The 24,671-nt window shown below is 35.4% G+C and overlaps 2 protein-coding genes across 4 annotated transcripts; one reads left to right on the forward strand and one right to left on the reverse strand.

Moving 5' to 3' along the window:
- The first annotated feature begins 3,510 nt into the window (after positions 1–3,510).
- Positions 3,511–5,836, forward strand: LOC120346803 (uncharacterized). Its single transcript, XM_039416634.2, has 4 exons — positions 3,511–3,767; positions 3,908–4,058; positions 4,361–4,473; positions 4,753–5,836. The coding sequence occupies exons 1-4, from the start codon at positions 3,516–3,518 to the stop codon at positions 5,068–5,070; spliced, it is 834 nt and encodes a 277-aa protein (XP_039272568.2). The 5' UTR covers positions 3,511–3,515; the 3' UTR covers positions 5,071–5,836.
- Positions 5,837–6,371: 535 nt separating this feature from the next.
- LOC120346560 (uncharacterized) lies at positions 6,372–16,400 on the reverse strand. Of its 3 annotated transcripts, none has more exons than XM_078115604.1 (11): positions 16,210–16,400; positions 14,565–14,674; positions 13,831–14,003; positions 13,381–13,436; positions 13,067–13,207; positions 10,064–11,211; positions 9,304–9,542; positions 8,888–9,035; positions 8,632–8,813; positions 8,064–8,381; positions 6,372–7,699 (listed from the first exon to the last, which is right to left on the reverse strand). In XM_078115604.1, exons 1-11 carry the CDS (start codon positions 16,317–16,319, stop codon positions 7,433–7,435), a joined length of 2,892 nt encoding a protein of 963 aa, XP_077971730.1. In that variant the 5' UTR covers positions 16,320–16,400; the 3' UTR covers positions 6,372–7,432. The 3 variants fall into 3 exon arrangements, with proteins under 3 accessions (XP_077971730.1, XP_077971728.1, XP_077971729.1); XM_078115602.1 differs by having other exon boundaries at positions 13,067–13,213; positions 16,210–16,399; XM_078115603.1 differs by having other exon boundaries at positions 6,374–7,699; positions 8,064–8,378; positions 13,067–13,213; positions 16,210–16,397.
- Positions 16,401–24,671: the final 8,271 nt, after the last annotated feature.

Here is a 24,671-nt window from a genome sequence, read left to right on the forward strand (position 1 = left end):
TTCTGTGAGCTCTATGGAATTCGTATTTGCCACCATGTGGCGGTTCCTCGTCGCATATCAGCCGATCTCGTGCTCAGAGAACGTCGGTGGATCTGGTGCTTAACGAAAGTGGGAAATTTTTTATGGGGAGCGGTGAACTGTGAGACCTGATCTGGCAATACGGAAGTGACCCGGTTAGTTTTTCAATTGAAGTTGAAAGTGAATCACGAAGATTGGATCATCGTCACAGGAGCTACGACCATACCTGTAGTACCGTCACCGGTACCTGTGTAGTCGAGTTGTCTCTGAGGTTTGTCCGTTTAATCGAGTTTTTCGGCTTCGATACGGCTATTGGGTAAGTTAACGTATATGATTTTGGGGGATTTATGATAACATTAAGTTTTGCTCTCCGTTTCCACGTATTTGAGCATTGCTCTCTTGTTTTTTTTTTTTGAATGAACAGAATTTGAAAAATGTATATTGAATTGAGGGAGTCAGTCAGGAGAAAATAGCTAAATGGGAAATATACATGAAAAACGAGAGAGTCAGTCGGAGAAAAAATGTTTAAATTGACAGCGTCAGGCTCGGGTCGGCGCAGTTACAATTGTCATGCTTCTGACTATACTCTCGAAGTATGTGAACCAAGATGGCGGACACCGAAACGTAGTATGTGTACCAGGTTAGGGTTAGGCCATAATTTCAGGTACCAATACTACGAGAGTCACCTGGCCAGTCCCCGAACTCGTAATATAACTGAAATAAGGAAAATTGGAATAAAATTATTGCCTAACCCCAACCTGGTACACATACTACGTTCCAGTGTCCGCCATCTTGGTTCAGATACTTCGAGAGTACCCTTCTGACTAATATGACGCTATCTTGCGGAGATAAATTAAGGGGAATTCCCAGCAACCACAATATGGGATTGGTTTTGGAGTCATGGATACATAAATAAAATTTGGGCAACAGAATTAACTATATGAGAGATTAAGTTGAGGTAAATCATAACGAGGAGATTTAGGCATCAAGGCTCGTGTAGAAATAGTGAAAATATTCGGTAACAATCAAAACGAATGATATGATCAAATAAGAAAAACATTACATTTAGCAAATTTAGCGAATTTGGCATCAAAACCCGTAACAGAAATAGACCTGATGACCGGTGAATTAGAATTGGGGATTTTTTAATTTTTTTTGGAATGTATTATAGTTCTTAGAGCGTATAGTAACTGGAAGCATATTCCAAAGTTTTATGCCCATGAACTTAATGAAATTTTGTTTACGGCTGGATGAATGGCGAGTCATATAATAAGAGCTATTGGCAGAAGGTCGAGTTGCATGAGAGTGAATGACGCTTTGCTCAACGAAATAGCTGGAGAATGTAATAGACAGCTTATTATTATAGTGTGGTGCATAATTTTCAGCACTTCAGTTTTATAAATATCAGCAATTTTAAGTATTTTCATCTTATAATAGTAGAAGTCTAAATTTGACAGAGGTCCGGCACGTGTAAGAGCTCGAATTGCCCTGTTTTGCATGCGATGCAGTAACTTTGTGCTTGCTGCCCCCCCCCCCCCCCCCCCCCCCCCCCCTCATAATAGCATATTGGATATGGGACTGAAACAGTATAATAATAAACCATACGTAAAGTTGACATTGATGTGTATGAACGAAGTTTATACAGCATTCCTTCCGCCTTAGATAATTTAACGGTAATGCTGGATATTTGAATATCCCAGTTCAATTTATTATCAATATGGATGCCAAGATATTTATACGATTCCACATTTTCAGATATAGTTCCCCCTAGTTTGGATTTTTAGGCCATCAATGTGTTTGGGTCTATTAGGTGTTACCAACAAAGTTTTTGATTCATCCACATTTAATATTATTTTGTTAAGTTCCATCCAATTTGCAACCTTTTTTATTTCAGTATTCAATCTGAACTGGAGCACATCATGAGACTTGTCACTATCGAGAAGGTTCCTATCGTCAACGAACAATTTGAAAAACATAGTGGAGCTGTGTGCAAGATCATTGATATAGATTAAAAACCGAATTGGTCCCAAACAAGATCCCTGCGAACCCTTGGGTCACAGGTAAGACAGAGGAACAATATGTACCTATTTGAACATATCGAGCTCCACTTGTCAAATAACTAGTAAGAAGTTAATTTGCTATCCCCCTAATACCATAATGACACAACTTTCCAGTCCAATTTGTCGTATATATGAGAAATTGTATCTAGGATGGCATGTGACGTGGAATTGTTGCTTTGAAAACCGAACTGTTAACTATTAATTACATCATGCTTCATAAAAAAGTTCTTTAGCCTTCTTTGAATTAGATCAAATATCTTATCAACAGCAGATAAAATGGATATGGGTCTGTAATTTGAAACTTGTTTGTATTGCAGATTTAAAGATTGGAATTACTCTAGCGATTTTCAGTGAAAATGGAAATATTCTTAATCGAAGTGAACTATTGGAAAACTCTGGTAGTCAAAATGCTATGATGTCTGCTACATACTTGCGAAAACGACTGGAAATGTTGTCAGCGCCAACTGCGTTGCCTTCATTCAGGCTTACTATTTCCTTTCAATTCATTCACTGTTGCTCCAATCGGTAATATGGAAGATCAAGAATAATTCAGCCCATGTAATTGAAAACTTCCAAGTTGTGTAAAGCTTATGCTCGACATAGCAGCAATATTTAAAATCTTCTGCGTCAACACTTGCGTTCTATTTTACAACAACACGTAGAATCTTGAAAGATATCCACATAATAACTTTCATCACAATTTAATCCACAATGCTTACAATCTTTCTTTGTCGTAAAATTATCGATGAAAGTCGCCAATTGGTGGCGATGACTGAACTTAATGTCCTGATAACGCAGATTGGCATGTTTTTCCTTAACTTCACATGCGAAACGTTAGGCATTCGACGTAATTGTCGAATTGGAATTGCTCGTCTTCCGACATGTTATGATGTGATTCAATCGCATCGCAGTACTCTTCAACCCTTATCAAGTAAATAGAATCTTGTTTTGCAGGGTTTGACATTTTTGAAAGTAACGTCGTCACGAGTGTATAAAAATTCCTACATAACTTTTGGACGATGAAACCTTCTGCAATTATTATATTCTTTCCTGAATATGGAATACAAAATCACCGATAAAACATTCACGCAACTACACGATCATAAATTTTATAATAATAATTTATTTATTCAGCAAAACGTTACTTCGAGAACAATTTTTGCAGCTGAAAACCAAATTAATTGAGATTGGGAAAAGTCTTGAACAAACATTCCATGCATTCATTTCTACCTCAGCCCTCCTGACAAATATTTGTACATCGAGCATATAGTAGCTAAATAATCATTAAATGTATTCCCTGCGTATACATTGATTATTGAAATCGACTAAATCTGCAGTGAAATGGAATAAACCGTTTTCAACCGAGACGTCCATTTTTGAGCATTCACTTCAGAAAATATAACTGGGAATTTTACTAATTTAGTATTAGAAATAAATATGAAAGTAATAGTTGCAAGTTTTCCAAAAACGGGTACAAAGTCCATGAACTTGGCACTCACAAAACTTGGATACAAAGTGTATGATTTCATCGAAAACGGTGTTTATCTCCGCGAGGAATGGTGTACGATTTTTAATGATGGTTGGACGACAGAAATGTTCAGGAAAATGTATGAGGATATTGATGCAGTGGTGGATTTACCTGCGTGTTATTTTTGGGAAGAAATTCACAAAGCTTTTCCTGATGCAAAGGTGAGATATTTCGCAAGTAATATAACACGAATTATTTATGAAACTCCTTTGCAATTTATTATCTTGGAAAACATATAAATCTCGAATGCTTTAACACCGATTATGATATTCTGATGATGTTGTTAATAACTTAACTGCAGATCATTCTAACGATGAGAGAAAGTGAAGACGTCTGGTATAAGAGTATTTTGAGACAACTGATTGTCGGAGACGAAAATTATACTTTTCGCTTGATGCAAATACTATCACCTTCTCAAAGAAGGTTGTTACATGGAACTGGATACGGAACTGGTAAACTTTTTTCTATTGGTATGAAAAAGTATAAATATTTTTGAAAAAATGAAATTTGACAATATCTGCATAACGATAACTCCGCAGCGTCAAGATTTCAATCCGATATTTAATATGATTTTGACTTATTGACTGATTGTGATTTAAACGGCATTCTAAACATTCCTTTTAGATACATCATAGTACATCATAATAATGTAGATAGCCAGAGCCACGATTCTGAGGCAAGCAAATTTGAGATGCAGGTAGTGAGCATCCTATTAATTGTGATAAAAATAGGTAATGTAATTCTGCTTTATAAGGACTTGCGGTCTTCGGGTACAAACAAATATTTGATTCAAAGTGGTTTGGTAGGAAAATGAATGAACAACTTATGAAAATGAAATACAGAGCTCATAATGCTTATGTGCTGCAGGTACGTAAATTAAAACTGTCATTTTATCCTTTCATGGTGAAAATATATTTGTCGAGATATTTAAACTATACCAAACCTTCGTTCGGCATCTAAATGATTTTATTCTATTTTGTTTATATTTCTTTTTTGCTAATGTGCATCATTATTCCAACTTGATATTTTATTTTATATTTGCTTAAATCGGTCTGTTCGTTTAGTATGAGATTGCGTCATCAAATGCCGCATAAAACTTATTTTTATTATCATATTTATTTGCATAATTTCTGAATAAATTTTCAGAACGCTCCCAGGGACAAATTTTTGTTGTTCAACATGAAAGAAGGTTGGGAGCCACTGTGTAAGTTTCTTGGTGTTCCAGTTCCAGTTGAACCGTTTCCACACAAAAATGCGGGCGGGACGATACTTAATGAACTCCTGACAACTCATCCAGCCGTAATAAAAATGAAAAAGGAATTCGTAATATCTTCAGCGGTTTTGTGCACAATGGCGATTCTGATATTGTTCCTGGCGCGCAAAAAGGATTTTCGCAGTTTTGTATCAGGATTATTCAGAAGTGCATTAAAAACTATTGGGTGGTACAAGGATCGAAAGGTGTAATAGAGAATATTAGACTATTTTGGACACAAAGTGTACCTATGGATCGTTATATTGTTGTTGTTTTTATTCTTCTTGTTGGTATTTTTTTTCGTATCGTTATGAAAAAATCGCTGAAAGGGTAGACAACATCAAAATTAAAAATAGCGCACCGTGTGGCGGTTCCGCCATCGCATTTAAGCGATGTGGTACTAATCGAGGAACGCAGTGATCATTGAGGCACGGTTAGTCGCGAGTTTCATTTCAAAAAGAAAAGCTTCCGGAACAAGACTTTGAAAAAAGAAATTCTAGCTCATAAGATTTAAATCTCTGAAAATATCAAAAAAATTTGCAGCACAAACAATATACACACACTCACTTTAGCTTTCTACTTCACTTTCCCCCAAATTTTTTCTTTTCCACTCTTTCGTTTTTACACACACCAACCTCCTCTTCCCCTCAATCCTCCCAACCGTACTCTCCCACCCCAACAAAACCCAAATAAGGTGAGAGGATCGTCGAGTCGAAATTTAAACCTCGTTCTACTTTGGTTGACGAATTTTTAATAAATGATCATTAATGGGGGTAAATCTTGTAATCTTGTTTGAACAAGGGGTAAAATATGCAAAAAAGATTAAGAACCACTGTGCTAGACTTATTTGCAACTTGCTTTTTGCAGAGCAGCTATCAAATCTATTGCCTTTGAATATGTTTTGTTTAGGGTTCTCTCTACCACTGATCGTTCTGAATTATTCCTGTCATTGCATTTGGTCATAAACGTTCCCTTTGTGACGCCATTCTTTGTATTTCTGTAATTTCATGATTTTTATAATTTGCGTACATATATTTAAATATGTGAACTCATCAATAAAGTTAATCACTTCACAAAATCAAAAACTCCAGTTAATATGCATTGGCATTTTAATTAAATTAAAAAGAGAGGGCATGTTCTTCAAAGAAATGTTTTTCGAAAGTTACTTGTCCCCTAGTCATTACTAATTGACAAATTTGTGGCCAAATCTGGGTTTGTGCCGATATAACTCAATATTTTTGTTCTTGCCCACTTTCACATGAAACTTTCTGATGAAGATTATTATAATGATTATAACAAACTGAAAAAAAAATGAGCAAGAAAATAAAAGAGGGTTATCAAAGGTGAAATATTGAGCTCATTAAGCTTTCGCATTCTACCGGAAACTAAGGCGTAGGGTCCTCAGTAAGCGCTTCTAAGATTTATCCATTTGAAGAAATCTCTGAGTTTCCCAACTATCTTCGTGACCAATGCAGCGAAAATGCAAGTAAATTTGCAACCTAGATCATTCAAATATGTGGAGAAAATGTGGTGTGTTCGTCTATATCTATGACAAATAAAAATTGATTAGAGCTCTGTATAAGATGTCGAAGAAGTCATTGATTGGCACAACACAAACAAGGGATATGCAAACTGCGCCCCGCTGGTCGAATGCGGCCCGCTAAACCATTTTATTCAGACCCCTGCTGTTGTAGAAGGTTGTGAAAATTTATTACAATTACACACAAAATTTAGATTTTATATTTTAACTTTATTTGAAATGTGTAAACTGAAAATTGTTAATATATATAATAATAATGATGATTTTACTCTTCTCAACAATTTCCACCACTACTAAATTTGACACTATCTTAGTGAACGGGGATGGTAGCTGACAAGAAAGATTTTGTGGATGCGACACTTGCAGAAAAACCTATGCCCACCCCGGATACACACTATAATAACAGGAATGAGTCTTAATTGTCTTTATAGCAATCCCTGTTAGCGGGCATGTATGAAACACTTCAAACGTATTGACAATGATCTACATTCTACGGGAAAGAGCATTCGCTAAATAGTTACTACCTAAGTACCCGTGCGAATCATGTATCCGCGGATGATAAAAATGTTACTATATCTCCTTACACAATATCAGAGAAAAAGGGCAAAGCAAACCTATATCAAATATGTAGTTTTCACTCAAACGCTTGTCAACTCCCTTTCTATTACTCAACGACTGGTACTTCGTGATAATCGTTACAGCCTCACTACCACACACACATATACAGGATTCGCAAATTGAAATTTTGCCCGTAAGATTATATGCGATAAGACGCATGTCCATTTGCTATATGTTTTGAAAGTTTTTCTCGTTGGGATAGATGGGAGAATTCTAATTTGTGTAGACCTATTTCATCTAAAACTACATGTTTCCATTAAAACAATTGTGGATAATTATAAGTTAATATGCTTGAATCGTAAACTATTTTTGTGTATCCAAATTTATCGCTGATATATTGAATCGGTTTTGGAGGCTCGTGATTTCCGTGGTTTCATTTTAGGACGTTAGCTGATATTTTCAAATAAAATACATGATTAATACTCGAGTCTTCTGTCATTTCCTGCTCCGTAAAAAGCTTCTGAAACATCTTTGATCAGCTTCTTACCAATGACTATTTGTTTTCGAAAAAACGTGGTAAAGAGAGTGTCACGTGATTCGTAGTCTCGTGTCAAAAGAGCCCATTCTATAGAGCAACACAAGCTTTCCATTTTTCTGATCAATCCCTTGATTCGTTGCCTGGTTTGCTTTCTCAGAATCCCATATGTAAATGATCCTTCAGTCCATGGAATGACATAATGAAGCTGAAGATATTTTATTTATTTTATGCAATGTGGTGATTTAAGTAGCTCATGTTACTCGAGGCAAAATGATCAAAATATTCAACAGATTCATAACATGGTGCTAATGATATTTATGTTCTTGTGAAATATTTGTTCAAACAGATTGAATAAAATGAGGTTTGACTTGAAACCAATCGAACATGTGAACACAATCTAATGTGTGTGAAATTAGAGGAATGAAATTAGATAAACACAACGAAAAAATAATATGGATTTGCAAAATGTTAATTATTTAAAACATTCAGAATACATGATTGATTGTTGTTACTTATAACTGGAGATTTTTCGCAAATTACTATTTCTAAAGCGCAATATTTTAACTTACCTGATTCTTAATAAGAAGAAGATCTTCTACAACCATCATTTGTTTATGCTTTTCCGAGTTGTAGACATCGGTAGATTCTCTCTTTATATTGTATTTCAATCCGAGAGTATATCCGAACTCTTTCACCAGTCGGAGTAATGTTTCGTCATCAATGACATCATTGAATTCCTTGTTATTCGAAAGGAATTTCATCGCGCGTATCCTAGCCTGGTATCCGATTTCGTCGGATGCAAGTGCTCTGATGTGTTTTGAGAGTTTATCTTGGTCACCTTTGGCTGTTTCAATATCAACTGTATGTCCAGTTGGCAGCAGAACCTGCTCAAAAAAAACATGTAGTGTCAATACAGTAGTTCACAAACTCGTTTCAGTGTGATATCATGATGCACTTTTTACTTTTGTGGGTATTACAGCCTAACTATAACACCAAGTGCTTCTGGAGTAAATCTAAACGTATATAGTCGGATTGATATAAAGGGCATTGCAAAATTGTTAGGCAAAACAACCAGTGTAGCTGTAATGATGAAAAATAAGTTGAATATCGCATTTAATAAGACGATATTTATTCTACCTGTTCTGAGACGCGTGTGCAATTGTGTTGGGCATAGCCTCCAGAAATTCGAAGACAATTCCAGCAGAATTGTGTTCCACAGAAACATTGCATGTTGTGGCACCCTCCATTTTTCACAATAAAGTATGTACACTTTGGACAGGTCTTGCCTCTCACTAGGAAATCTTGCTTTCGTTTGACAACTGAATAGAAGAATGATTTCATTACAATATTTACGCAATATATATATACATATTCATTTAAGACTGAAACCTACTTTCAATTTCTTCTGCTATACCTGCTGCAACATTGCATGACACTGGCCAATGAGCATCTTTTTCACAGTCGACACATTTTGATGAACCACACAAGCAAGTCACCATGGTAGAAGTAATGGATATGGGATATTCTTGTAATGCTGTCATCTGAATTGTACAAAATACAAAAATGAAACAGGCATTTCAGAATACAATATTTTAATAAATATAACTGAAAAAAAAATTGTGCAGCAAAATTGTTCAAAGTAACTTAGTAAACACTTGAATAACAGAAGCATACTAACTATAGGTGGGCAATCGCCAATGCTCCTATTATTGGAATTATTTTAGCAACGGACACTTGAATGTATTTTTCGTGACACAAAACATCGTTGTTTAATGATCTCTCATAAGAATAGGGAGTAATAAATTGTACCTTAGTTATTCCACTGCAGTTAGAACAATCATACAGCATGGGAGAGTTCTTTTTGTCATTTTGTCGGTGATTATGTTGTTTAACAATCAAAAGATTCCACAACAATAATTTGGTAACTTTGTTTGGTTTTTCGTGACAATCTTGTTCCGGACATTCAATATCGAATGTTGTGTGTGATATTGTGAAATGACTCCAGCAATCAAGGCAAAACCAATGTCTACATCTCTCAAGTGCAAATCCTGTTTTATGTTTAGAAAAAAAATCGTATTAGATTTATTGAATTCGCAAAAACTAATTATGTTGCAGTTTAGTCGTAGCTTGATTTCACAAGCAGAATATAGACATTTAATCGAGGTAATCAGATTAAGAATTTTTTCATTCAGAATATTACTAAAGTTAATTTCAAGGCAGGTAACTCTAATGAACAGTTTTTTTAAATTATCATTTCATAGTTTTCATTCGGATATATGTAAAATGAATTGGAATGATTTGCTCACGAATGTAAAAATTCAGTTTCAACGATTTTATATATGATTTTATATTGCAATGATTTTAGAATTAAAGTTAAACGTTTTGTTTATTGTCATCCATCGGTAATTTGGAAGATTAAGAATAATTCAACCCATGCAATTGAAAACTTGTTTGATGTTATGGTTTTAAGTTGAGTGAAACTTATGCCCGTCGTAGCAGTAACATTTAAAATCTTCTGCGTCAACACTTGGTTCTATTTTACAGCAACAAGTAGAATCTTAATTGATACCTGCATAATAACTTTCATCACAATTCAATCCACAACGATTGCAATCTTTCTTTGTCGTAAAATTATCGATGAATTCATAATCAAAGTCTTCGTCACACTCTCGGCTGTTCATCTGTTCTCCATCATCAAGTGAAATGTATTCGGTTTTTACACCGAGATTTTCTGCAATTCCTCTTAGTATTTTATTCAATCGCCTTGTTCTGCATTCACGTAACGATGGCCCAGTTGCCAATTGATGACGATGGCTGAACTTAACGTCTTGAGAACACGGATTGACATGTTTTCCCGCAATTTCAAGCGCAAAACGTTTAGCATTTGCGATCAGAACTTTCAATGCTTCGGCATCTGTTATAGTAATTCCAGCGTTTGAAGATGCGTCAGTAAAGAACTGACTGAATGCACGAGTGAAATTTTTGCTGTTACATAGTAGAGATATGGTCATATGAGCAAACTGAATTTCATCGTTGGTTGTATCTGCGACTAATTTGTTTGGATCATAATTGGTGTGAAAGAGAAGATGACCTGATTCCACGAATGTATTGCATGGTTCCCCAAGTGGTGCAACAAATACATAAGGTCGTACGTTTGCAAAGAATATAGAATTTGGACTAATGTCTTCATTCTTCATCGCTTTCTTCGAGTACATATCGTGGAATTCTTCTAATAGGTCTGTTTTGATTTGAGCATAGCACAGTGTCGGTTCAGAAGTGGTGGGATTCTTTTTCTTTGTGCAATAAACATCACTGTCAGGCAACTTTATTACGTTTCCTTTCCTTGGCTTTCCACCCATAGTTTTCGTGCTACATTCCGAATCCATTCTACTAGAATTCTTTTTCTTCTGTTTCGATCGGCTATGAGGTTTCAATAAGAATTCCAATGGAACGTTTTTTGTCAGTGCAATTTCCGTCTCCGATTCACCATAATTGTCTAGCTCAAATTGCTTGTCTTCCAACATGTTGTGGCCTGACTCAATCGCATCGCAGTACTCTTCAAGTATGGCGTTTTTTACACTCCTATTGTACTTATCAAAGAAATAGGATCTTGTTTTGCAGGGCTTTTCATGTTTGACAGAAACGTCCCCACGAGTGTGTAAAAATTCATACATAACTTCTGGACGATGAACCTTTTTGGAATCGTTATTTTCCTTCCTGAGTGTGAAATACATAATCACCGATAAAACATTTTAGAACATATACGCAACTACATGATCATAAATTCCATAATAATAACTTATTTATTCAACAAAATGTTTTTTCGAGAAACATTTTGCAGCTGAAAATCTTAGTATAAATTAATTAAGATGGGAAAACACCTAAACAAACCTTTCACAGTATTGTATTCAATTTCTACTCATGCTCTTGTGACAAATATTGGTCAGTTTGGTTAGTAGTTAATTAAATGTTGTACAGATTCTTTGGTTCTACATAAAGTATCACCTACAACTGCAGTGAAGGCGAAGCTATCATTTTCAGAAACATATATATTTGATGCACTTCAGAAAATACATCGGGGAATTTCGATAATTTAGTATTAAAAATAAATATGAAAGTAATTGTTGCAAGCTTCCCAAAAACGGGTACAAAGTCCATGAACTCACTCACAAACTCTGTTACAAAGTGTGTGATTTTATAGAAAACGGCGTTTATCTCTACGAGGAATAATGCAAGATTTTTAATTATGGTTGGACGACAGGAATGTTCAGGAAAACGACGAGAGAAAGTGAAGACGTCTGGTATAAGAGTATTTTGCGACAACTGATTGTCGGAGACGAAAATTATTATCGCTTGATGCATATACTATCACCTTCTCAAAGAAAGCTGTTATACGGCTATACTGGATACGGAACTTGTAAACTTCTTTCAATCAGTACCAAACAGCATAAATATTTTTAAAGAAAAGTTTTTTTATAATATTCTCATAACGATAATGGTGTAGTCTGTAGTGTCAAAACTCCAATCAAATATGTTATACATTGTGACTTTAAACAGATTTCCATTTTCAAATATTCTATACCATACTATATAATAATGTAACCTAGTTAGAAAAACGATGAATAAAATACAGAGCTCATAATGCTTATGTGCTGCAGGTACGTAAAATAAAATTGCGGTTTCAATCCCTTCAAGATGAAAATATATTTGTCCAGGCATTTAAACTACCAAATCTTCATTGTGCATCTAAAATCTAAATGATTACGATCTGTTTTGTTTAAATCAAAGCATTATTTCGCTAATTTTCATTAATAACAAAGCCTTTTCTTATTCAAATTTGATTTGTGTTGATATTTGCTTGAATCTGTCTTTAGTATAAAATTAGTCACCAAATACCGCATAAAACTTATTTTTATTATCATATTTATTAGAATAATTTCCGATTACATTTTCAGAACGCTCACAGAGACAGATTTTTGTTGTTTAACATGAAAGAAGGCTGAGAGCCACTGTGTAAATTTCTTGATGTTCCAGTTCCAGCTGAACCGTTTCCACACAAAAATGCTGGTGGCAAAATACTTGATGAATTTTTGACAACTCATCCAGCCGTATTGAAAATGAAAAAAGAATTCGTAACATCGTCAGCCCTTTTGTGCTCAGTGTCGATTCTGATATTGATTTTGGCGTGCAGAAAGAATTTTCGTGGTTTGTTTCAAGATTATTCGGAAGTGGATTGGAAACTATTGGGTGGTACTATACGGCATATTTAAATAACTTTAGCTGATAGTTGGACGATTTTTAATTTGAAATTTGACTCGGACATTAATGGGTGGGATTTTTTCTGTCTGTCAGCCTGTTTTAAACTGTTCACTTTGTTATGTATTCGGGAATATATACGATATCAACACATGTATTCGGAAATCAGTGTATGCAGTTTCATTGTCTGATCAAGAACTAGGCAGCATGGATTCAGAAAATACAACCGCAGTCTAGCAGGCAACCAAACTCAACAAGAAATATCAATTTGAAAGATGTGAAACCCTTGAACAGCTACAATACACCGTCAACTTACTTTTTTATAGAGTAACCCATCAAATCGGTTGCATATGAATATGTTTTTTTCGGTGTTCTCTCTACCACTGATCGTTCTGACTTATTCCCATCGTCGCATTTGCTCATGAGCGTCACCCTTGTGACGTCATTCTTGGTATTTCTGTTGCTGACAAGTATAATATTAAATAACTCAATATCAAAAGTTTTTCAGTTTTTTTATTTCAGTAAACTAGATAAATTGGTATAGTGGCCTAAATATATGGTCACTTTAATACATTAGAAATGGATATTGAAGTCAGCCATATTAGTTTGAAATCTTATTATAATAAATACCTTGGTGGCCGTTTTGTAGGTCTGGCTGTTCGCTCGACGATTGAGATATCAGGAGCCTAAAATTAAAATTTCGAATATATACTCCCAAAAAGTTTCGATCTATAATCGTATTAATTGTTCCAAGGTGTTTCTTAAATAAACCCGTTTCATAGCTTACGAATGGCTAAAATATAGACAACTAAAGTGCATACAAATTTGTCGAAATGCAGAGCAAAATCATAGATGTCAAACATAAGTTGAAAAATAAAACACAAAACACATCTCTATACGACTCTGCCTATTATGTTTTTTTTTCTTGCAATATATATGCGGCAATATTGAACAGAGTACACTGTCGTAATCATAGCCATTGTATATCTATGTACGTTGATGCAAACATTGGTCTTGCCCTGAAACACCTGCTAAGCGGCCTAAAATTAAAATCTCTAAAAAAATAATTAATTTTCAAACCGTTGTGTCTGCGGAATAGATTTGCTCCAACATGCGTTCACGGAGACTTTCTCGTAAATTCCAACCCTTTTTCTTCTTAACAGAACAGCTTCTATATTCGGTCCTTCTACAATATAGATTTGCTGGAATGTGTGCAGTCGACTCACTTGGCATGTGGCCATCTTCACAGATACCTGATAACGTGTTCAAATTATATACTCAGGCAAACTTGAAATAACCGATTAATCGAAATCTCTTTAAGTAGCAATCTTTGCATCATATTCTGCGCATCATATACAGTGCAAAAGATGATTCTTACAATTCTCACGTATATCCATGTAGAATTTAAGGTTCATAGGAATGGAAAAAACATTATACAAAACATAATACAGACGTCTGCATCAAATGAGTTTATTCCATAGTTTGGGTATATTCAATTATAAGCATGTAGCAATATTCACTGCACAAAGTCAAAAACTTAGCTGAAAACATTGGGAACTTCATTTTACCAAAATAAAAGAAGAGTTTTCGGTTAAAAAGATGTTCGACATCTCTACATACGTCAAAAAAATGAGTCTGATAAGGGTCTGGACTGATTCTCGTATAGTTTTTATATCTACCTTGCGATGAGTTTCTAAACCGAAAAGTAATTAAAACAAACATTTGCACTTCCATATCTACCTTACAGAGTTTCTCCTATAGTGACTTTGTTATGATAAGGGATTGTTTAGTAAATATAACAAGCTTGTCCTCACCGCCATCATCTAATATTCGTTCGCAATACTCGTTAATTCTGTTCACATTCCAATCTTCGGTAGTTTTGATGAATTTTGTTACAATTTGCTGCGTTCCCCTTTTTCCACTTCTAAATTTAAATGTTATTAATTCAAAACATTTTAAGAGAATTGGATATCTTATCAGTAAAAAGAAGATTGGAAATATGATTACATAACCATCATGATAATATTTTATAGACGTATATCATGGGTTGTCAGGGGCGGATTAAGCCCCTTTGGTGCCCTAAGCACTGAAGACTTTGGTGCCCCCTCATATGTAATTTAATCATAAAAACAATAAACCACATAAGTGTAATATCCATTAAAAATAATCACAACCAACAGTAAATAAAACAACTTTTACGAACATTTTTAGTTTTTTCACTGTTATATACAGATATATAGCCGATATATATATATGATATATCGGCAAACACGCAATATCGGACCGATATATATCGGTTGAGCTCTAATCCCGCGGGTGTGTGGCAATAAAGATTCATGCCTCCAGTCTCAACGTGAATCGGAATACCGAAGCATACAAGTCACAACTGTAGTTTGAAATTAGTCTACCTCAGGGTGCTTCAAGGTTGCTAGGTTGAAGGACCGCAAAAGCTTTTGAAGGACCGCAAGTCGGAGAAAACCCTAAGTGATCGAAATATCGCTAGTGTACTTACTTCAAATTTAATAAAGAATGCGAGTTTACCGTTCTAATCAGACTATTATTATGTTGCATGGGTGGCGTTCTTTTGAAGAAGATATATAAAGCCTTCAGTTATTTTAAAGTTAATTCCCGAGAATTACCGTTGTATTTTGAGCATCTCGCGTTTAATGTCGCTTTAAATTATTTTCTTTCGTGACAGATATTACGGTACTTGAAATCAAAACAGACACTGTGTGATGGACAAGGAAATACGTTTCCGCCGTGTTTTCCTTATGTCACATTTCTTGCGACACTCATTTTATTATGAATTGGTATATTGAGTAATTTAAAAACTTGCAGCGTGAGCAAGCTTAGTGCCATCGTCAAATACCAACCAAGTCCGTCTAAGTTGGTATTTCGGGATCTAGCTAAAAAAATGGATTGCGCGGCGTTAATTTGGTTCTGCGTTTCGTCACTACTATCACATGGCCGACGCTTGAAAACAGAGAAGTGTTTTTAATAAAATAAAGGCACAAAGCGTCAGAAAAAAGGGAAATCGCTAACCACTAGATCGTTGAAATGCGACTGTGGAACCGCCACATAGTGTAAATAGTTCATTGATCCAATTGTTGAAACAAAAAGAAATTTTTTTTAAACAAAAATGCAGCAACAAGGAGAATACTAGGAAGGAAAAACAACAACTATTTAAGAAAACGATTTATAGACCCATTTCGTGTCCAATAAAAAAGTCCCAGTGTGTGTTTTTAATAAAGAAGGTTATTAATATGATACTTGAAGACGAAAAATGAGCGAACATTTTGAAGTTTTAGTCGTCTGGTGAATTCGTAATATTTTAATAAACACCGATAAACTAAATAAAATTTCTGTGGTGCCTTTTGCTTGGTGCCCTAAGCACGTGCTTATATTGTTTAATGGTTAATCCGGCGCTGTGGGTTGTATTTATATTTGTTATTGTCTTACCGTTCAGATTTGGACGAGCCTCGTAACGTACTGCCCTTTCGTTTCGATCGCCCTTCAAACTTTTGTTGTTTGCTATATTTCTGTCGAAAATAATACTCTTCGGTATCCATGGTCCCGTTTTTCAAACAAACTTAACTTGTTCTTGATCTACAGATATTCTATCTTCTATTAATTTAATGTTTGCAATACCATTAAGCAAATAATACAAATACATAATCATAACACGTCATATAGCTTAGCCTACCAATACGTCCAACTACATCACTCCAGCACTCTGATAAACTTGTAGTGACAATTAATTATCCCACATATTGAGAAGAAAAGAAATATAGCAAATATTCAGACCATAATAAAATGCTTTTGGGTTCCTTTTTGGAAATCAAAAAACATGAATGTCATGGTGGTTCTTTTTTAAATATGCGACATCGGTTCATCCCCTCACAAAGTTGCTACGTTTATATTAATTATTCTAAGTAAGTAATATATTGCCGACAAAGTTTCGTGAACGTTAGCTGTATTAGCATTACGAGGAACACAGGGTCGAATCTCTGCAGTACTTCACGTCATTGCGATGAGATTACGGTATTCCCTGTGTACGGAATTATTCATGCGCAATCTGGAACTTTGAAACAATCATATATTTCAATACCCCGCCTGTTGCCAAGAGAAATATCGTTGTATGCTCATATCATATTGCCATTGACACAAATATGAAAAGACTGCGAAAGTGCGTCGTTATATATATGGCACGATCGTGACAAAAGCATGTCTAAGGCTATGTTTAATTTTTGCCCAGCCCATTTTACACAATACTTTCTTTACAAAATCGTTGATGGTGCAATACCTCAATAAATGTTAACCCGTTAATCCACATCTATATACAAAAGCGACCAGGAGTTGTCATGTCATATCAAGTTTGTTAATAAATTTCGGTTTATTTTTAGTGACGTCTGTTCAGACAATACGCGCTGAACAATGCGATTGTAGCCGTATTACGTACTCGACATGCTTGGTTGGATAATGAACATTTTACTGAATGATTTCGCTAAAGTTGCGCAATAGGTTGTCATCGAATAGCGCAACAAATTGAAACGAATACGATTGAGTTTATTTCTGCGCAATACGTAATCATAACGATAACGCGCATTGAATTTTGGGCTCGGCATCATCCCATGTAAAATGGCAGCATTCAGATAAAGCCCATTCGCACATTCTGCATATATGTTATCTGAAATTTTCTGCTTTATATGTTCATTGACCCGAACAAAATTCCAAATTCAGCCACTAATAGTTAGGAAGTCAGTTATTACGCTTCTACGGCCTACATGTATACCAGTTGCAATTATGATATTCACAAATTCGTGATGCTAACAGGACATTCACAAAAAATTCATATCCAGTAAAAGAACAAGCAAGAATTTGGAAAGGTTATTTTTCAAAAGTTGATTGGGAAAGTTTTCGTTATAATACATTTCATGAATTTTATGTATTCCTTATATCATACGAACAACCCGGAGGTAAAATGTCAAATCTACTTTGAAAAATTAAAGATCATAAATTTTAATATAAACAAATACTCGTTTTTAATTGATAGGCGTTTTCGTAAGAGTCTACAGTTTTCAGCGTTGTTCACATCTACTCAACTTTTTTCTTCTGAATATTGGTATGGTAGTATGTGCTCAAAATGTGATCAAAGCGCATTCTGTTCTATCTGAACGCGATCTATAAGGTTACTAATCACACTCACCGTGTTAGATATGTCGAGAATGGTCTCTAAGCAGGATTCCTGACAAGAGAAGCTTTATTTAAGGCAAGCTATATCGTCACTCATAAAAGAAGCTGCTTTTGTTATTGAATACAAGAGTAGTGCGCAAATTGGTCAAGTCATTGACATGAAGGTATAAACGTTATCAGAGCATCGTGCTTGCTAAAATATAGGCGGACAGGCAGCACAAAATAGCATTCCCATTCAATAAATTAAAAAACTAAATTAATAATGTTCTTGGTAAAATATCAGGTTCCGTATGACTCAAAGGAAATTTAAAACAATGAGAGTAATGTCATTCTAGCAACTTTTTCCTTCTTCAAGTACTGAAACCTTGAAACTAATCGACCTATTTGTTGTGGTAAAAGGCGATTTTTACTCAGTAACAACAAGAAATCGGCAAAACTGTCCAAAAAGGATTTCACAACCCACTAATTAGTTATCTATGATCGCAAAATCGAGTCATTTCTCATAGCTCTGCAAACTTCCAAATAAACTCTATTTCATTAAGCTGAATTATTGGACCATATGAATTGTTTTGCTAAATCGATGTTAGTCTTGCTGTTGGGGAGACTTTTTAGTTGTGGAAAAAAAAAATTTTCGCTAGAATACTATCACCACAGATCGTGTTCATCTGTCTTTTTTGTCGGAGAAGGTAGAATTTACGCAAACAAAGCAATAATACGCATTTTGGGAAACACGAAAATGACCACGAAAAAGAAAGATAAAACCACGTAAGTAATTTCGTTCATGTTGCCGTCAAATCGAATAACTTCGGATGCTTCTCAACCTACACTATTTTCTGATTACGATATATAGGCATATGAAAGAAAACGAGCAATATTTGGCTGTGAAAATGAGGCATCTGGTATATTGGAGGTTGGATTATTTCATTGTAAGTTAGGTTCTTTCACGTAGTTATTTGATCTTAGTGTTCATATATTTTAGCACCGCTCTGTTGTTTTATTATTACTGCAACTAAACTAAAGCTCCCACACAGACAAAATGGCCAGTATTTCATTCATACTTAACGGAATTACGAAAACACGAATAAAATTGACAAAAAGCATATTGGAGAGTTGTTGCAATATCCCGCCTGGTTGTTCTGGCTGCTTAAGAATTTGAGTTGGAATAAATGGTTCCATTACATTTGAACCCACGTACATTTGAACCCACGACAATTGCACCAGCATACTATTGCACCTATGGAAATTTTTTTTTGTTTTTCGGATATCTAAACCCATACTAAACCTAACCCATTAGTTTTAGCACCCGCATAGAGATTATACCCTCAAATGTACGTGGGTTCAAATGTACGGTCACCGGAATAAATATATGTCAGCGGCTCGAAATGAGCTGTAAATGTTGGATTTTTCTACCACGATGTTTATCCCACGTGGACCAGAGCGAAGCAGTCCTTACCTTTGACGTTACCAATTTTGGATGAAATATTAGATCTCATGAGATTCATAGAAAATTTAGGAATAAATAAAAGTAATAGCCTTTTGGCAAAAAAAATTAATCTCTAACAATAATAAAGCGGTAGAAATTTTGCGCACAAAGGCCCATCTGGCAAATTAGTACCAATGTTAGATGTATACAATTAGTTAGAATGCAAAAGGATTTATTCCTAGTAATGAACCGCATAAAATTACATTTCGTGCAACTTTTGGGCCAACTTGAGAGCTGATGGGAAGATGCCCATTATTAAAGAAGCATTGAAGAAGTTGAAATTGAAGTACTTGAGTTTGATTTTATATTTACAACATCCTTAATAGTTTTCTTAACCCAATGTCTACTGTTAATTAATACCAGGACAACTTGTTTAAGTGTGTTTCAGATCTCCGCTGTAATTTTGCACTTTTGTGAAATAATATTTACGGTTGGATCTTCTTATAATGTTAGTTAAAACATTCTTATACTTTCTGTAGTTCCTCCGTTGACTTGGGGTGCGTAGTATGTAATGCTTTTTATGTAATAATTTCTTGTTCCTTAAGATGCCTTTGGTTATCCATGGCTTTTTTGTAGGTCTAGTCACCTCGCGGATGGGCGCGCAGTCATGGCCGCGTTTCTATCAAATATTATTTTATTATGCTAATAAAAGCCTCTGATTGAAGTTGGTATTTGATATATCTGTGTTCATGAAATTGCAAAATGCGTTTTCAGCATCAATCCTAACATTTTCTTCACTAAAGTCTGACATTTTACATTTCGTGCGAGCTTTATCAATTATATTAGTTACATTAATATTGGGAATGCAATAGCTTTCGTGTTAGAGGGGATGGAAGAAGTTGAATCCAGTAATACTAATATTACATATAGGCGAATCGGTCAATACGGGGGGCACGTTGAAAGCAAGTTAAGAGTGGGATTAGTCTATCAATATGTTATGAAATTGATCTAACATTCAGGTGAATTATGATTAAATCCTGATGAAATATTTTTTATGCTACTAGAATCTAAGCAACTACTCATGTCGGGGCAAATGTTCGAAGGAATGAATAGTTAGGGTTTTCCAAATAGTGTCGGCCATGAGAGTTTGTTGTTGATGAAAGATAAATAAACCGGTATTATCTATAGATGCCATGGTCTTTCCTTTTATGACGCAATATACATAAACAGTTTTAGGACTGACGTTTTGGTGAGGAAAGATAGTTCGATTGTTTTATGACGAGATGAAACTACTCCAATGTTGAAATATTTCTTTGTAACAGGGCATATGGATGGAGCTTAAGTCATTGGATCCCCAGAGGAAGTTTCTGTACTGGATAGATGAACGTATAAATCAAAGGATTATGGCAGAAATAGCTAATGGTAGACGGTGGCAAAAGTATACAAGTAAAATGAAATTCGGGATTACACAATTTTCAATGCATATAAAAATCGCTACGGCATGAAAAATGATATACTGAACACAAGTTGTCATGAATAGTTATGATAAAATGTCATAAAATGAAGAATGATAAAAAGAGTCTGATCTTTTTGATTTTCTGAAGAGCATCTTCGTCTGGATTTCTAAAGTGTCCGTCATTCTATTCTTTTTTATTCTGACCTTTCCATTCGAAGTCCATAGATACGCATACCCGCATTTGTTTTTTAAGGCTTTCGCTTGAAAAAATAAATCCTTATTCCTGTTTGTTAGATGTTCAGCAATGAAAACCTTGGCGATGTTTCTAATATTTGTGGTATTGGGAGAAGTCTTCAAGTGCTTGTGGTTTTCAATGATCTTGTTGCGTATTCTTTGATTTGTGAACCATGCGATAATGCGGGTGATTTTTGAGATTGCGTGTTGGGAATCTGTGACTATTAGGAATATCACTGGGTTTTATAATATTATTCACTCTTGCAAGTTTAGTTATTTCCAATGCATGATTATCAGTGTCTTCATTAACAAGAGGAGGAACTCCGAGAAATTCCAGGTTTTCAAGCCGGAAGCGCCTTTCCTGGTCATCCGCGTGCTCAGATGCATACCAGACATCTTTTTCAAGATTTCGAACTCGGTATTTTTTGTTCTGGGTACTCAGTTCGTCGTCCACCAATTTCTGGCAATTTAGAAATTGATCAAACTTTTATATTGAAAAGTTTGAGACTCCCTGATGAATGCCAGTTCCTTTTTGGTTAAGAGAATGGGTTTGGTTATCCAAGAACTATTTGAGACCTGGACTTAGGGGTATGTAAACTGACGCGCTGCTGGTTTTAATAGATGTTTTTCAGAATGGTTTTCTATATTTTTGGTCAACATGGGGAATTGGATATTGCTTCTTAATGTCCTGCCAAAGGGGAAGCAGGTAAAGGCACTGATGCAAGAATGGGTGATAGTCCAGGATCTGGTGGACTTGTCTTGCATGATTTTTCTGATGCAGTTTTGTTTTCAGAGCTATTCATTTTCTTTCTTCTGTTTGGCATTTGTAGATATTAGATACTTATTAGTAATTTGGGAATATTAGATGTATCTAGAACCTTTATCAAATAGCGAGTAATGAAAATTTGAGGATTAGATGTTTGCATGGTATGCTGACTCGGTATTTACATAGTTCTTCTTGTATTTCTGGTATTGCATCTTTGTTTTGCTCCCAAGCCTTTCGTTCAAATATATTTCGTGTCACATTGTCATTTGTTGTCGGTTATTCTGTGGTTGATATGTATAATTTAATTTTGCATCGCCTTGAATAATACTCAAATATATTTACATCTTATCCCTTCATCTAATAATACCTTATTGTGTGCTTCTTCAGTTTTGAATTTTATCGCAACGTTTTGTCAATTGGATATGTATATGCATTTATGCACGTTATTGTTTTTGGTTCAATTTGCTCATATACCCCTACAACAGGCCTGCCCAATCTTTTTAGTGTCGCGGGCCACTTTCACAAGAGGAAATTCATTGCGGACCGCAAAACGTCACTTGCGCGTCGCTGAATCAAATGCCTGGACAGCACAACGCACTTGTGGGTTTCTGACGAACACACGAAAATCTGAACACACTTTTCGCTAACAGACAAAGACGTCAAAATTGAGTGTTATATTTGCGTTATGATTTGTTTTATTTATTTATTTCAGTGGCTATTATATTTTGTTTTTAAATCCTAAATGAGCATAATGAATGCCATTATCGCGTGAATTTAAAGAACTTTTTGGTGGGCAGTTTCGTAAAATTTCGAAACATCAATACAAGTCCCTGATAAAGTAACATTTCTACGATTTCTGAACAGGTATATTAATTTGAATATGTAGAAATGCCATAAGGCCAATTTTATCAGAATTTTTTAACCGATCCGCAGTGACGATATTTAATGAGTTTTATTTAACGCAAAAGCATAATACAACGAATCCTGAAGCCAGTAGCGACGGTATTGTTCACTTCTATCAATGGCGACGCGAAGGAATAATCAAAATGAAGCTTATTTGGAAATCTGGGTTGCAAATTCAATCCTATAAATTTCCTCAGGGTCTTGTCGCCTGTGATCATACAGCTGCTCTCGAGTTTGTCGATCAGAATGCGCAGTTCTGCGAAAAATGGAAAAAACTTAAACATCGATCAATCAATCAATCAATTTTATTCGGTCACTCTGATACAAACAAAACACAAAACAACAACAAAGGGACAAACAAAATACAGAGGACCTGGAGGACGGGCATAACTTAATAAAAAAGTTAAATACGAAAAACAGAATAAAACAAAAACACGATGTAACATCGGGCAACAACTTATAAATTCAAATGTGAGACGTGTATGTGCTTTTCCTATACAGATATATGGATTAAAACACTCGCTGACGGAAAATGGTGATGTTGTGGGCCTACTTCAATTATATTGCAAAAATAACACAGTGACAAATTTTTTTTTACTAAAATAGATTGGATGTTCCATAGCAGTCTATGCACAAATCATGGATTAGGGTATTGGGTTCTTTTGTCGTTTTCGGTTGGTTCACTTTAAAATCATTGTATCCGTTCCAATGCTTCCAACATTAATATCGAATTTCCACGCACGACCACCATTCAGCCATTCCAACAGGTGCAGTGATCCCATCTTTTCTACGCTCTGTTCCATCATACACGACTAGATTCATAAAAAGATCGAAACCTCGCAATATACCCGTAACAAATCGTCCACCATTCAACTTTAAATCCAATCTTTTATCCATAAACTTCTTTAATTCTAGTGGATGGGCTTTGCTCATGCTGATAATGCGCGATACAGATTACAGATACCGAAACATTAAACGCGTAGCATTCACTCGATGTCCACCAAAGCGTAAGACTTGATACATGCGTGATGAAAAGAATCGACATTTGTATGTAGATGGCCAAGACAATCACGCTAAAATCACAAAACATACTTTAGCCCAAATAAAATGCTGAAATTTTTAAAAGTCTGCTTATAACTCATTTGTGGGCGGGCCGCAGTAAACAGACTAGCGTGTCGCGCAGCTCTGCTCTACACCTTCTACTTCGTGGCGGTATTCTTAAATACGGTTTCCTAATACTCCAACTGTCAAACTGTACTTGCTTCCAATTCCAAATCCTCATCCATCTAATTTGATGCAGGCTATAAGCCATTAAATGGCTGTCGTCTGCACATGTCGCTATTTCAATTGAAATATCACTCTGGATAAGCAGCCAGTGGATACGTAAGGAGCTACTGATGCCACGCATATGTTCGCACTTGGAGCCAATTATAAAATTGGCAAAATACATCTCATTAATTCTGTTCTAGCAATGTATATAAATAAAGATGTATAAACATATTTGCCGTCAGATTCCCCAGGATAAAACTAAACTTTAGGAGATTTGAGGCTTTAATTGTACGCGGTCCGAAGGCCACCCAAGCGCGCAACGTCCGTGGCGATATCAATGGGTTTTCTGTCCACTGCAAAGTAATCGATAGTAGGAGGATACGATTTACATGTTTATCCCGGGGGAAATGAAAAGTCGATAAAATACGGCTTAATCGTATGGCAAACCACGGCCTTCAGTTGCCAGTCCATGTCGGATCCATCAATCATGCTAGCGACATACCTTTACTCCGGGTGTGTTCACAGCGTGGTTTTAGACGACTCATCCTACTCAACTCTAAAATGGGTGTTCCAGCACTGTACCAGACTTTTAGGATGGAGTCGTAATCTGCCAAGAGTCCTAGCTACACACTGTCTTTCCCCGTTGCCCAGATAAATATGAAAATCCTATCCCAAAA

The sequence above is a fragment of the Styela clava genome, chromosome 8 (genome assembly GCF_964204865.1).
Source record: "Styela clava chromosome 8, kaStyClav1.hap1.2, whole genome shotgun sequence".
NCBI classification, from domain to species: Eukaryota; Metazoa; Chordata; class Ascidiacea; order Stolidobranchia; family Styelidae; genus Styela; species Styela clava.